At 40.4% G+C, this 14,834-nt stretch overlaps 1 protein-coding gene across 1 annotated transcript; it reads right to left on the reverse strand.

The window, feature by feature from the left end:
• Positions 1-6,178: 6,178 nt before the first annotated feature.
• LOC119793690 (immunoglobulin lambda-1 light chain-like) lies at positions 6,179-13,550 on the reverse strand. Its single transcript, XM_038300910.1, has 5 exons — positions 13,360-13,550; positions 12,956-13,267; positions 9,098-9,142; positions 6,587-6,895; positions 6,179-6,454 (listed from the first exon to the last, which is right to left on the reverse strand). Exons 1-5 carry the CDS (start codon positions 13,400-13,402, stop codon positions 6,309-6,311), a joined length of 855 nt encoding a protein of 284 aa, XP_038156838.1. The 5' UTR covers positions 13,403-13,550; the 3' UTR covers positions 6,179-6,308.
• Between the last annotated feature and the right edge of the window lie 1,284 nt (positions 13,551-14,834).

Here is a 14,834-nt window from a genome sequence, read left to right on the forward strand (position 1 = left end):
CCATGTCTGCTCTCCATCTTCTCTGTGTGTGCTGAACGTTAACACCCACCAGCAGAAACACCCACCTACCCAACTGACAGATGGAATCTCACTATACATCAGCTAATCTCATCCTCCCCTCTCTCATGACAAGGCGCACACGAGTCCTATCATGAAAAAAAGGTTCATTGTGCAACCTGTGTAACGTGCAATAAAGGGGTGTCGGCAATGGTAACTGTGTTATAGTAACAGTCAAAGTAATTAGTTAGATTACTCATTACTAAAAAAAGGTAAAGGCGCTAGTAACGTTACTTTCAAGTAGCAGTTAGTGCACTTTTTAGCCAAGTGTGCTTGGATTGTTAAAGGAGGAAAAGAAAAAAACCACAACAATCCAAACATTCAAAGCGCAACAAAAAAAAAAAGAAAAGAAAAACACAATCATGTTTCCCCACACTGCAACAGTAGCCTACGAAGTCACAGCAGCGCGCACAAGCGGCTGTGGCCTGTGGGCCGGTTCTAATGGTAATTGGATATCATCCAGGGGGCCGTGGATAAACAATTCGTGGGCCGGATCTGGGCTTTGACTTTGATATATGTGCTATAGAAGTAGCTCAGGATAACCTGAGCCACTATAACTATAAGCTTTATCAAAAAGTTTTAAGCCTAGCCTTAAAAGTAGACAGGGTGTCTGCCTCACGGACTAAAACTGGTAGTTGGTTCCACAGGAGAGTTTCCACACATGAACAAACAACTGCTTCAAAGCTCCAGCTGCTAAAACCAAACATCCAGAGGTTTGAACAGTCAGACTAATGTCTGAATGTTGGCTCCATGATGGCTGAGTTCATCAGGAGAACTGAAGTAGTTCGATGAGCTGGAGCTCAGTGAGTCGGTGGGATTGACCAGGAGAACACTGAAAATCAATGATGACGGTCGTCTGATTGGATTCCTGAGCAGATTCACTTATGTACATTTAGGTCCATTCATATTTGGAGAGAAACAACATTTTCCTAATAAGTTTTCTGTACATTAACAGAAAAAAATATTGAACGACAACATTCAGAAGCAGTTGAAGTTCTGACCTTCAGCCTTTATCCAGTAGGTCAAACAAAATCATTGCATAAAAATGTGAAACTGAATTAATTAATATGAAATTCATTAATGTGAAACTGAATTTAAACACATATTTTATTCCAGGGGATTAGAAGTAATTCAAAAAGTAAAATTATGCAAACAGAAAAGTCAAATTTTTATGCCCTGTAATAAATCCTTTGTTTTTAATGAATTACCAAAGTTTTGAGCTCAGGGGTGTTTAATGCAGCAGTTTTCAGTTGCTGTTTAATGTAGTCTTCCCATCTGATGTTTTGTCTTTAACAAGTGAAATTGATGCTCATTAGGGTTACAAATGACTTGGTCCTTCCAGAATATCCTACTTCTTTGTCTCGTTAAACTCCTTGGTTGCTTTGAACCTGTGTTTTGAGTCTTTGTTCATTTGTATAATTAAACACCAACTAATGAGTTAGGCTTTCTTTGGCTTGATTTGAGCACACAGTATGTCTGAATACCTCAGATTTAATCTGGCTGCTTCTGTGCTGTTTCCCATCATCAGTAACCTTTAAGTCAACTGGCCAAATACTCTCCACATTTTAAGGAGCTGAAATTCCTATAACTTTAATAAAATTTTAATTAGGATGGCTTCCAATGAAAACTGGAAGCCGGGACTTTAACCCATGCCCATTATGCAACTATTAATTGAAAATGTTTCTTTAAACAGGTTAAAAAAGACATAATTGTGTTTGTGTCCAAATATATATGGACCTAACTGTACAATCACCTTTCATGTTGATTTGAATAAAAACAAATAAAATGTTTCCAGGAAGCAGAAACAAACCACAGAGATGGAGGCAGATGATGAGTTTGTAGAGCAGCAGATATGAATCTGTTCTCAGTGGTTATTAGAACAGAACAAACTGCTGACAGCCAATCAAAGCTCCTTTCCTGCTGCTGTGTGGGTTTGTGCTCTGCAGCCTCCACACCGTTAGCTGTGGCTTTTCACTTTAATAACACAATGACAGTTACAAGCATGGACTGAGCTGAAAGAATGATCACAGGAAGCAGCTGTGTTCTTCATCTGAGAGAGAAACAGCTCAAACCCTGAACTCAGAGCTGATCAATCACCTCTGATCAGACTGAAAACAGCTCAGTCTGTTTAATGATGCTAATTCATTCTAACAATCAGCATTAAAACTTTCTTAATTATTAAAAAAACTAAACTAGCTCCTATATTTTGACCAGCCTTTTCTGTATTTCTCGACAACTACATAAGCAGAGACATCAGTTTACAGGAACAAACAAAGCAGTCGATTCTCCTTCTGTTCTCACTGATCACAGAAACACAAACCACACTGAGTCAGAAGCACAAACCACAGAAACAAACAAGGCAGGTAGTTTAGTTCCTCTGAAGACGTGAACAGGACCAGATGTCCATGCTGCTTTAGCATCTCATTATTTCATTGGCTGATAAAAACCTCATGCAGAACCTTTAGAGGAGTCTAGACAATCAGAAACCAGAAACCGACTTTAATTTAGTTCAGTTCAAACTGATTCTGTCTCTGTGGAACTGCTTTCCACTGGTTTCCAGTATTGTTAGTTGTTCAGATTGTCTCATGTTAAATGGAGTCCCACAGAGCTCAGTTCTTGATCCTGTTATCTGTCATTTTATCTCTGTGTTTTCACATTGTTCCAATAATGACTCAGTTCTATGAATCATTAAATCTTAACATCAGAACCTTTTTGGTTTTCTTCACCTCTGCCTTCCTCCCATTAACAACATGGTCACTTCCCTGATTCCATAAACTAAACTCAGATCAGACTGAAGTCTCTTCCTTTGGACGTGATTGTTCTTCTTCTGACTTGTGCTCTCAGGAGAAAATGTTGCAGAGGTGAAAAAAAGACCAAGAAGAGACGTTGGATCAAATCATGAAGGATTCCTGTTTGAAAGAGGAAAGGAGAACATACTAAAAATGTTGTGTCATTCAGCTGAAATGGCCCCGTGTATTATTCAGAAAACAACGTACTCTTCTAAGCCCTCCTCAGAACCCTTGATTTGAAGCTTCAGCTGAATTTTCTAACAGCTTTTGGACTTTTTTATTGAAAGGTTTCAGCCACAGTAGCCTGTATTATAACCCCTGACTCTAACCCTTTTGTCTCAGCCATTTGCTCTGCTGCAGTTTTAGCCTTTAACCTTCTTAGAAGATGTGGTGAGGCTTCTTAAAGGAATAGTACACCCAAAACATGATTAGCCTTCATTTTCTACTCACCTCCATGCTGAACAACACTCTGGAGTACTTTTTTGATATCTCAAATGCATCTGGAGATCTGGGAGACTTCTTGCTGTCTGCTGACATTCAAATAATGGAGGTCTATGGCGCCCGAGACAGAAAGGTCCACAAAAGTCCACAAAAACTTGTCAATATTCCTCCATACTGCTCGTCCAATGTAATCCAAGTGTCCTGAGTGGGTAGCATCCAGAATTTACTCGAAACGAAGTCATTTAGAACGTTTTAGAGCCTAAACAGTAGTGTATAGGATTTCCTAATAGCGCCCCCATGCGCGCTCACGATTCTACGGAAGCCGGCAGACCAAACCAGCGCATTCAGCTCGGCAAAGAACTCATGCTCTTCCTCAACACTGAAGTCCTCAGACATTTTTCTTTCGTTGTTTCAGTCTTTGCACAGGTAAACAGCACATTTCTTCTTCTACGCTTGCATTATCGGCAGACCAGACGCTGAATGCGCACTTCCTTCCGGTTTGGTCTGCCGGCTTCCGTAGAATCGTGAGCGCGCATGGGGGCGCTATTAGGAAATCCTATACACTACTGTTTATGCTCTAAAAACATTCTAAATTACTTCGTTTCGAGTAAATTCTGGATGCTACCCACTCAGGACACTTGGATTACATTGGACGAGCAGTATGGAGGAATATTGACACGTTTTTGTGGACTTTTATGGACCTTTCTGTCTCGGGCGCCATGGACCTCCATTATTTGAATGTCAGCAGACAGCAAGAAGCCTCCCAGATCTCCAGATGCATTTGAGATATCAAAAAAGTACTCCAGAGTGTTGTTCAGCATGGAGGTGAGTAGAAAATGAAGGCTAATCATGTTTTGGGTGTACTATTCCTTTAAGTCATCATTTTAACCCTCCGCCACTTGTTAAAGAATATTGCAGTCTTTCACAATGTGTGCTTAAACATGCAGTAGTGCAACCTCTTTTTAAGAAACCTGGTCTCTTTCAGTACTGGCTGATTAAAGAACTATTTATAAACTGGCATCTTTTGTTAAGAGTTTTTAAAAGGAGTTGGCTGTCCACTGCAAACTTTCTTGGATGAAAATGACATTCTAGAAAGCTCTCAGTCTGCTGTTAAACCTCATTATAGTACCAAATCAGCATTTTTAGGAGTTTATATCTTTTTGGCTTGTGATTCTGGTGACCTTACTGTTTTTTTCTGCTTGACCTAAGAGCACCTCCTGACGCTGCGCACCATGATATTTTAAATCAGGTCTCATTTATTTAGTGGAATATCCAGGACATCCCTCTTCATTGGTTTTCAGTTCAATTCATTTCAATTCAGTGTATTTATATAGCGCCAATTAACAACACATGTCTTGCATCTCACTCGTTGCTTGGGCCGAGTTGGTGCAGCTGTTCCGCAGACAGCGCTTAAAATGTCGCCTGTATAAGGGACCAACATCAGCAGAAAGATGAAGACACCCACCTGATGATAGCTGACACCAGCTTTGGTCTGTTTGGTTAACTATTTGTAGAACAAACACTGTCTAGATCAGAACAGGGGAGAACATCATGCTGTGAGGGTAGTAATGATTGTCATGTTTAGTTTCTACTTTTCAAAGTACTGTAGAACAAAATTCAGACTGAGGGAAATCCATCGATCTCTGTTTAGTTGACTGGATTAGTTAGTTGAATATTTTTTTTCCCCACGACAATAACCTTTCCTGGCATAGCTTTCTACATATTTTCATCTCTACCTCAGAGATTATCCAGAAAACTCAGAGGAGGCCCAACCTTCTCTGTTGCTGCTCCTCTGATGTGGAATAACCTCCTCCTGCACATTAAGGGCACCATTATTGAATACTTTTAAAACTTGCTTAAAACCAACTTTTATTCTTTGCAACATCAATTGACTGTGTTTGTCATAACAGTTTTTATTGTTTAATCTTGTATTGTTTGTATGTCTTAATATACGTGCTGCAGTATTTTTTCAGCTGTGTTTCTTTAATTGATAAACAAAGTTAGAATGGTAATAGAATCAGTCAGATCTACACCACAAAAAGGCAGCAAACAGATCAAAAGGAAAATTTGCAGATTGTTCTGATCCGTAGCAGAACTTTAACCAAAACATTAAAGTTCTTATTTATTCCTGTGGTTTAAACTATTTTTTCTACATATTTTACAGAAGACCTGCAATGGATTAGCCACCAGTTCAGGGTGTACCCTGCCTTATGGCTAACCTACAGCCTATAGACTGCTGGAGACAGGAAGCAGCTCCACTGTGACCCTGAGAGATCTAGAGGAACATGATGGATGGATGGATGGATGGATGGATGGATGGATGGATGGATGGATGGATGGATGGATGGATGGATGGATGGATGGATGGAAGGATGGATGGATGGATGGATGGATGGATGGATGGATGGATGGATGGATGGATGGATGGATGGATGGATGGATGGATGGATGGATGGATGGATGGATGGATGGATGGATGGATGCTACAGAAGATTATGATTAATATTTAAAATCAGATTTTTCATGATATCGGTCATAAGTCCAGCATTTGCAAAAATATAATGAGCAACATGTGAGTAAATCATTTTATTGGCTGCTTCAAAAACCATCAATTTAATTTATGTAATTTTTTATTGTTTTAATAAAAATATGAATGATTCCCAACATAGCTGAGTTACAGTTAAAACATGACTGTTCTGCTTCTGTTTGAGAAGCAACAAAGAAGTCTAAAAAGGATAAAAACAAAAAATAATGAAGCAATGAATATAATACAAATTATACTGCTTGGCAGAAACATATCAACACATCTTTGTGCAAAAAACACAAATTCTTTAAGCGTACTAAAGAGCACAGGTGAGAATTATAGAATAATCAAAGAAGGCAGAAATATTACAATCAAGCAACATTAAATCAATTTTAATTTCTACAGTTTGACCCTGATGACTTGTGTTTATAGAGATAAAAATGATAAATTGCTGAGATGTGCTGAAAGTTGGTGAGAAAGCAGTGAGTCGCATGTGTTCAGTTGGTGGACGGTCCCTTGGTTCTGAGGCTCATCAGCAGAGAGAGTCCACAGCAGTACACCAGACTCTTCACTATCAGCACTGTGTAGAGCAGGAGGAGCAGCTTCACTTGATTCTTGAACATCAGAATCCAGGGCCCAACCTCTGAAACAGAAAAGGAGTCAAATGTTTGGAGTTGCAGAGAGAAATGTCCGTCCTCTGCTCCTCTGCTCTCTTTGACAGCGTCTCCACATGAAGCTGAATCTCTGCTGAACACAGTCACCAAGCCTTCATTACCTTGTTGTGTTTGGGCCTCCACTCTTCCCCCCTCATGCTGGACAGAGCAGTGGTATTTATAGGGGATGACAGGGTCCCCATCCACCAGTAAGATGGAGGTGGTGCGTCCCGGCTCTCTGAGCTCCAGCTGCTCTCCCTCAGCAGGGAGCAGATCCTCCAGATCACCGTCCTTCTTCTGTCTTTTCCAGGAGATCTTGACCTCAGGAGGAAACATGCCTGAGGCCAGACACAGCAGGGAGCTCTTCCCCTCCAGGTGGGCTCTGGATGCTGCTGGGTACACGGTCACCACGGGCTCCTTCAGCTGCTCCTCTGAAGCTTGACAGCAGCAACAAGCAGCACAGACACACATTCACACAGTCAGCAGCAGCTTCCAGCACTGCACTGCATTCAGTCTGATCCTGGAAACTACATGGACTCTGATCACTAAACTACTCATCAATGCAGCACAAAGTTCCCTGCAGACACTGGATCCACCTTCACATCAAACACCAACTCATGGCAGCTTCAGCAGAGCTGATTCTTTGGAAGGAGCTCTGCTCTAACTGGAGGACATTTCTGGCTCCTCTCCCACCTCCAGTTACTTCACTGGATGAAGAAAACATGTTGGAAGCAGAAATGCTCCAGACACAGAGACACACCTACAGCTGATGTTAAAGTCAGACTTCTTCTCCACAATCTTCATGGTTCTGATGTTATTTTCTATCTGCTGAGCCTGCTGGGCCTCATGGAGCTCAGCTGAATAGACAGGAACCAGTAGATATCCTCACTGGAAGGACTTTGGACTGTTCTGGCCTGAACTGGGCTCCAGTGGGGAGCCTGGTTTAGTTCTGCTTGTTTCAAATATTTCAAAGGAAGTTAACTGTTTAATGGGTGAAAAACCTGAAAAAATATTGTTCTTCAAACTTTATAAAGATTCAATAAAACTTTTGTGGCCCCTCAGTATTTTAAAATTGAGATTCTTGGCCCCAATGGCAGGAAGTTTAAAACGGCTGCTTTAGACAATAAAAGCCTTTAAAAAGGTATAAAACTGACGCTTTATTAAGCCCACACTTCTTTATTAAAATGTTTTAACTGGTAAGAATGTTTTTTTTATTAATTCTTTAAAATACCTGAATGCTCAGATAATTTTATATTTCTTTTTTAAGGTTTTTCCAGCACTGGTGGCTCATTTTCTTTGTACAGTGGGCTGACAGGAAAGGGGGTACGAGAGAGGAGGAGAGACATGCAGCAAAGGTCGGGTCGGCCACGTCCAGGACTAAGGCCTCCGTACATGGGTCGTGCGTGCTAACCACTGTGCCACCGAATCACGCCAATTTTATATTTCTATCTTTCTGATTTCATCGTTTCACAAATTAAATCAGAGGTTTGGGAAGAACTTTGGAGGCCGCTGCTTTAGACAATAACAGCCTTTAAGCAGGAATTAAACAGACGCTTTATTAAGCCCACATTTCTCTATTAACATATTTTTATTGTTAAGATAATTTTTATAATTTTATTCAAATTACGAGAATTTCAGATCATTTAAAATTTCTGTCTGATTCTATAATCTCAACAAAATGAATTCAGAGGTTCATTTCTTTGTGACTCTACCCTCCTCTGAGCTTCACTAACATCATCAATAAATCAGCAGAAAATGGAAAATGACATCTTTAACCAATTTTCTTTATTTCATTTTCATAGTGAAATTTACCAATAAATAGATTAATAGATAAAACTTTTCATGCTCAAACCACAAAAACTGTAGAATTGATGTTTCGCATTAATTCTGCTAAAACGCTGCAGCTATCTGATATTTATGTCACTTTAAACATTTTGTTGATTTCAAAATTTATATTTTCATATGTTTTATTTTCTAATAGTTACCAAACTTTTCTGTTTTTTATAAAAGTAGATTATAAATGAAAACACCATCTTAATCATTTAGCAGTTTTTCATGTATCAAATATCTTAACTGTAATATTTCTGTGGAACATTTTTTCTCTATCAGACAGAAAGCAGACAGAGCAAAGGAAGCTCTGCAGTAAACGGGCCAGGCTCCGAGTTCTGACCCAGAACAGCTGCATCAAGGAGCAACAGTGTGAGAACATGGAGCAGCTGCTCTACCCACTGATCCACCCTGCAGCCACACTGAACACTGGTTAAAACTAGGAGGGAAAATCATTGGATTCATGGCAGGAAAATGTTTCTGTTGCTCCACTCTGAACTTAAAACCAGGCTCAGAAACTTTGGAGCTTTGAACTCATTGAAACATATTTACATCTCTGCTGATCAGAAAACATTGAGGGTTTATTACCAGGTTTACTTTACAACCTTTGGAAGTTAAATGTTGGATTTATTCACATAGATTTTTAATCCTTTTCTAAATAAATTATATTTTATTTGATGCATTTTCAGCAGATTAAACAGGATTATTAAAATGATCAAATAATTAGTTTAAAATCCTGAAGCAGCAGAAAGTGACTTTAAACACATTTTAACTTCAACAATCAGACAATAAATGTTGGTTCTTACCTGTTACATACAGTTTGGTTCCTGAACCAAAAAATCCATTCCACCCTCACAGTGAGAAAGACTGCTACAAAAACCTGTCTGCTGTTTTCTGCTCTGATTATTTTCAGTTTTTCTCTCTCAGCTACATGTAACACTGAGGTTTAGCAGTTAGTGAATCTATAAAGAATATTTTACAGTAATTAGACTTTTATCAACACTATTAGCAGATATTACAGGGTTAGAGTTACTGAAAGGTTTCAGATATTATTCTCCAATATCTGTAAAAATATCAACATTTATTTTCTAAAGTTGTTCAGAGACTTTTTAACATGTTTTCCATCAATTATTGATATTTTCATGATGAATTCTCTCCTAATGATAAAAACTAACATGTAAATCTTGAAGCAGCAGAAAGTGACTTTAAACACATTTAACTTCTACAATCAAACAATAAATGTTGGTTCTTACCTGTTCCATCCAGTTTGGTTCCAGAACCAAAGATGTGGTTCCAGTATCCTCCACACAGTGAGAAAGACTGCTAGAAAAGCTGTCTGCTGCTGAATGGGTCAGCTGAGGTGAAGCGGTCCAAATGATGAAGTAGGATCAGGTTTCAGCTCCATGATGTGTTTCTCTAATGTTCACATCAACATGACTGTCTCTTCTTCTCTTTTCTTTTAGCCGCACTAGCAGCATGGTTCTGGTGTTGGTGTCAGTCAGTGGGTCGCTCCAATACTTTAGTCCACATGGACTGGATCTGGGAGTTAGTTCAGATCTTCATGTTGTCCTCAGGATCAACTGGAATCAAGTTTGCTGCTTCTTCATGATTGGATGCAGATTTCAAAAGTGTCTGAATGAGAACAGAACAGTCCTGTAATCTGAGCTGATGTTCAGCAGATCATAGCTGAACTGTCTTGGAGAAGCTGCTCTGAGCTCCTGTCTGGATCCTTGGCAGAACCATCAGAAATGTGAATCTCTGAAGATCCAAAGTAGGTCTGAAGGAAGCTCTGCAGACATCATGTATGAAAGCTCTCATCTATCCCAGTGTGTTTCCTTGTCTGTTGGGACGTCGTCTTGCTGAAAGTCTTCAGTGTGTTCAGTCTGAGCTGCAGCTGCTGAAATCTCCTGTGATCATGAACGCTGCATGGTGGTCTGTGGTTTCCTGGATGCTGATGGTGTCATGAAGCAGAGTGAGAGCTGAGTCTGAGTTGGGAACCATCCTGAGTTCTTTGATCAAACTACCAATGAATGATCATCAACTAACAATGCAGGTCAGGTCTGCCAGATGTGGGATTTAGACTAGTTTACAAAAACACTTCACTGTTCATGTAGAAATAAACACTGATTAGAGATTCATTAACAATCTGACTTCCTATCAGTAAATGTGATTCTGATTTATCTACCAGTACAGATTTTAACTATTGGAGTAAAATCAGCATAAAAGCTTCTAGAATGACCAAAAACACCAACTTTCAGCTGATAGAAAACAAAATCCTTCATAGAAAACTAATCAGGACAAAGGATGTTCCAGATGGGTTTCTGACTTAGCATCACATGTCCAAACAGCATGGAGATCTAGCTGATGAATATCTATGTTCTCTGGTTCTGTCCAGCTGTCTTTGACTTCTGGCTAAAACTATGTGAAGACTGATCAACATGCCTAGAATATACAGGAACAATCTGCCTTCTTGGTGACATCACAGAGTGGATTAGTAAACTAATAGATACCAAAACTCTTCCTGCAGTTTTTAGCTCTGCAATAAACATCAAACTAATGAAACAGAATAAAATCAGTTTAAATGTTGTATATTTAGTGCTGTGGTGTTTCCTTGTCTTGTTGCTATGGTAACCAGCCATCAGGGTGACGGCCGAGGGCAGCTAGGGTCTACCAAGATAGAGGATGGCAGGCGTGGTGATGTCACATCTGGATCTGGTGACTCAGTTACCAACAAACATTGTCTGCAGCATTAGCTAGAAGCCCCTCTAGGTCCCACTGATAATAATATTAGTGTGTGAATCAGAGTGACGGTTTCCAAAGGCCAACACAGCACAGCTGATCAGAGTCATGGTGACTTCCAGCTCCGCTACCAGCAGCTGCTGGACACAGTTTCTGTTAGAGAGAAATGTTTCGAGACTGAAAGGATGAAATTTATTTGTATTTTAACCTGATTTTAAATCATGTTTAGAGTATTTTCCTCATGTTGATTCCCTGTCTTGGCCAACAAGCTCTGGCCTTGTTTGTGTGTTAGAGGGATCAGCTGATCGGCCTCCAACACTGTGGTGTGTTTGGAAAGAGGAATGAAATCCAACAGGAGCTCAGAAGGAAAAGTTGAGGATCAGAGCAGGAAGAAGGTGGCGGCTGGTGAGGAGGAGGTATAGACCATAACTTTATTATTATGGAGAATGTTTGATCTCTGCTTAATGAGAATAACTAGTATTAGCCTCTCATAGAGAGTCACTGTGTGTTTCAGGAGGCTTCAATGATTGGTTTACAGAGACGTGGCTCCGCCCCATTCTGGACTCTACCAGGAGACTAACCAGCTTTCATGGATATAATTAGGGGGGGTTGAGGTGATCAGTACAGGACAACGCTGAAGAAGAAAAGGGTCCAAAATAACATCAGGAAGGTGTGAAATGAGTTGAAGAGCATCACTAATGTTGGACCAAAGACAACAGCAGAGATGGACTGGTTCTAATTCTTTACTATCAGGAAGTCCACAAACTGTAGTTAAAAGCCTTCAGCTGATCCAAAATGCTGCAGCCAGAGTTCTGATGAAAATGAAAAAGAGAGATCATATCTCTCCTATCCTGGCTTCTCTTCATTGGCTTCCTGTTAAATCCAGAATAGAATTTAAAATCCTCCTTCTCACATATAAAGCCTTAAATGGCCAAGCTCCATCTTATATCAGAGATCTGATTGTTCCTTATGTTCCTATCAGAGCACTTCGCTCTCAATCTGCAGGTTTACTAGTGGTTCCTAGAATTTCTAAAAGTAGAATGGGAGGCAGATCTTTTAGTTATCAGGCTCCTCTCCTGTGGAACCAACTACCAGTTTTAGTCCGTGAGGCAGACACCCTGTCTACTTTTAAGGCTAGGCTTAAAACTTTCCTTTTTGATAAAGCTTATAGTTAGACTGGCTCAGGTTATCCTGAGCTATCTCTATAGTTATGCTGCTATAGGCTTAGACTGCTGGAGGACATAGGGACCCCTATTTCATCATTCTGCTTGATTCTATCTCTATTCTCCTATTCTGCAGAATCTGTTAGTTCAATCTCTAACCTTCTGCTCTCTCTGCTTTTCCTTAGAGTAGCTTTGCCTCGTCTGTTCCTGTTTGGCTGTGACTCCATCCTGGAGAGAAATATCAGCTCCAAATCAGCAGACATGCACTTTTCAGCATAACACTGGACCGCGGTCCGCTAATCTGTGGCCTCTGCATTAAACCGAAGCCAAGAGTAACGAGTAACGTTTGTTTTAAAAATGTAAGGAATAGAAAGTACAGATACTGGTGTGAAAATGTAATGAGTAGAAGTCAGAAGTAGGAAGAAAAATAAGTAATGGAGTAAAGTATAGATACCTAAAAAGTGTACTTAAGTACAGTAACAAAGTATTTGTACTTCATTACTTGACACCTCTGCTTATCCTGTAACTGTTACAATACAAATAAAATCATTAATTGTGAAATAAATACAATAAAATAAATAAATAATAAAAGATTAGAAGACTAAAGGATTTCCCTGATCTCAGTGAGTCTCTGAGATGGAGGTGAAACCAGTGAACCTGGGCTGTGGTTTACTGCTCTCTTCTTGTCACAAACAATGTTTGACATCTGTTCATCTGGAGGTTTTTGTTCAGGCTGCAGGGATCATTTCTCACTGTGGGAACCAGACTTCCAGCAGCCGCAGTAGTAGGAGGCTGAATGATCGACTTTAACATGATTTAACTTTAGTGTACAGCTTTTCTGATTTCTCTCAGCTGAGAAATCATTTTGCTGAGGATGATTGAAATGTTTCTGTGTGCTACCACTACTGGTTATAAAAAGAATTGGTCTGAATGTTTCTGATTCGTTCTTCTGGTACCAGGTTACAACATAACCACCACACTGATCAGTCCCACAGCTGAAGGAGACGCTGTCACCGACTCTCCTGGTCAGAGTTAAATCCTCCTGACTCAGCTGTGTTGTCATGGCAGCCAGCGCTGTAGAGACACAGACAGACAGATGAAGGTTAGTGGGACAGTGTTTGTTCCAGGTGGACTTTGTTGGCTCCTGATTGGCTGGAAACACTCACCTGAACACAGACAGCACAGAGCAGCAGCTGGGAGGAAAAGCATTTTGTGCAGTGGTGTTTCCTCTGGTGAACCTGGGGAGAAGTGGCGCTCTGATGCAGCTGAGGCCAAACAAGGACGAGCTGCTAGATCAGACGAGGGCCACGTGGTTTCTAACAGCTCCTCAAAGCTCCCATCAGCCCCTGCAGCCCACAGATCAGACTGCTGCTGCTGATTGACAGCTCAGCTCCAGCTGCTGGATGGTTTCATCGTCTGGATTTGAATCTGACAGCAGATGGAAAAAATCTGCCTCACATGATGCAGAAACACTAAAAAACATTCATCTTCCCACAAACACATTCAGCTTGGAGCTGAATTTAGGAACACAGACTGTTATCTGTTATTGGACTGGAAATGATGGAAACAACCTGAAGATGGCGCTGCTGTGCTGCTTTAGAGACACAATAAAGAAGCTGAAATGTTTTGGTTTCCAGATGTTTTATTGACAGTCTCCAGTCTGACCATCAACACCATCAAACATACTGGGACACATCAGCTAAGAAGTTGGTTTGTGATTGGAAATGAGAGCAGCATCACCCAAAGGAGAATCAGACCATGTTTAACTGGGATTATTATTATAGACATGAAGAATAATCTCAGTTTTTATTCCCATTCTGACTAAAAATGTTCTGTTAAAATGATTCACAGCCTCTGAATAATCAGAGGAAAAGCCTTTAGTGGCAGAACAGCAATCAAAGCGTTTTAGAGGCTGAATTCTTTTCCATCTTTAAACAGACTGCAGTTATTAATTAATACTATTTCTATCTAGACTGAATAAATTGATGTTTAGCAATATTTCTCTGAACACTGAGATGATTTCAAAGGAAATGAATTGAACTGTGAGAAGCTTTCAAATCACTAGCAGGCAGCACAGCAGGCTCCAACAAAGCCTGATCTCCTTGTTAAACACTGATAGAAAGTTCTGGTTCGGTCCACCTTCCTTCTCCACTGTAGCTGCATTAGAAACCTTAATGTTCCCAAATAGCAGAACTTAGTGATCGCTGGCAGTCCTCTCTGATTGGTTAATAAGAAGAACTGAAATCATCACCTTAAAGCTGATTTTTATCTTTATTCTGTTTATTAAAATGTGTTTGATGATCTGAACTATTTCTGTGTAACAAAAAGCAGAACCAGTCTGTAAGGGGGTGAATACTTTTCCCAGCTCTGTAGCTTCCAGGATCAGAGTGAATCCAGAGCAGAGCTGGAAGCTGCTGCTGACTGTGTGTCTGTGCTGCTTGTTGCTGCTGTCTTCAGGTAAAAAGAGCTGAAGAAGCCTGAGGTGACCGTGTGCCCGGTGAAAACAGAACCCAGTGAGGAGGGAAAGACCGCTCTGATGTGTCTGGCCTCAGACATGTTTCCTCCTGTGGTCCAGATCTCCTGGAAAAGACAGGAGAAGAACAGCCAACAGGAGCAGCGGCCCCCTGCTGAGGAGAGACAG

This window comes from Cyprinodon tularosa, unplaced genomic scaffold (genome assembly GCF_016077235.1).
Source record: "Cyprinodon tularosa strain WSP-4 unplaced genomic scaffold, ASM1607723v1 ctg1122, whole genome shotgun sequence".
NCBI lineage: Eukaryota > Metazoa > Chordata > Actinopteri > Cyprinodontiformes > Cyprinodontidae > Cyprinodon > Cyprinodon tularosa.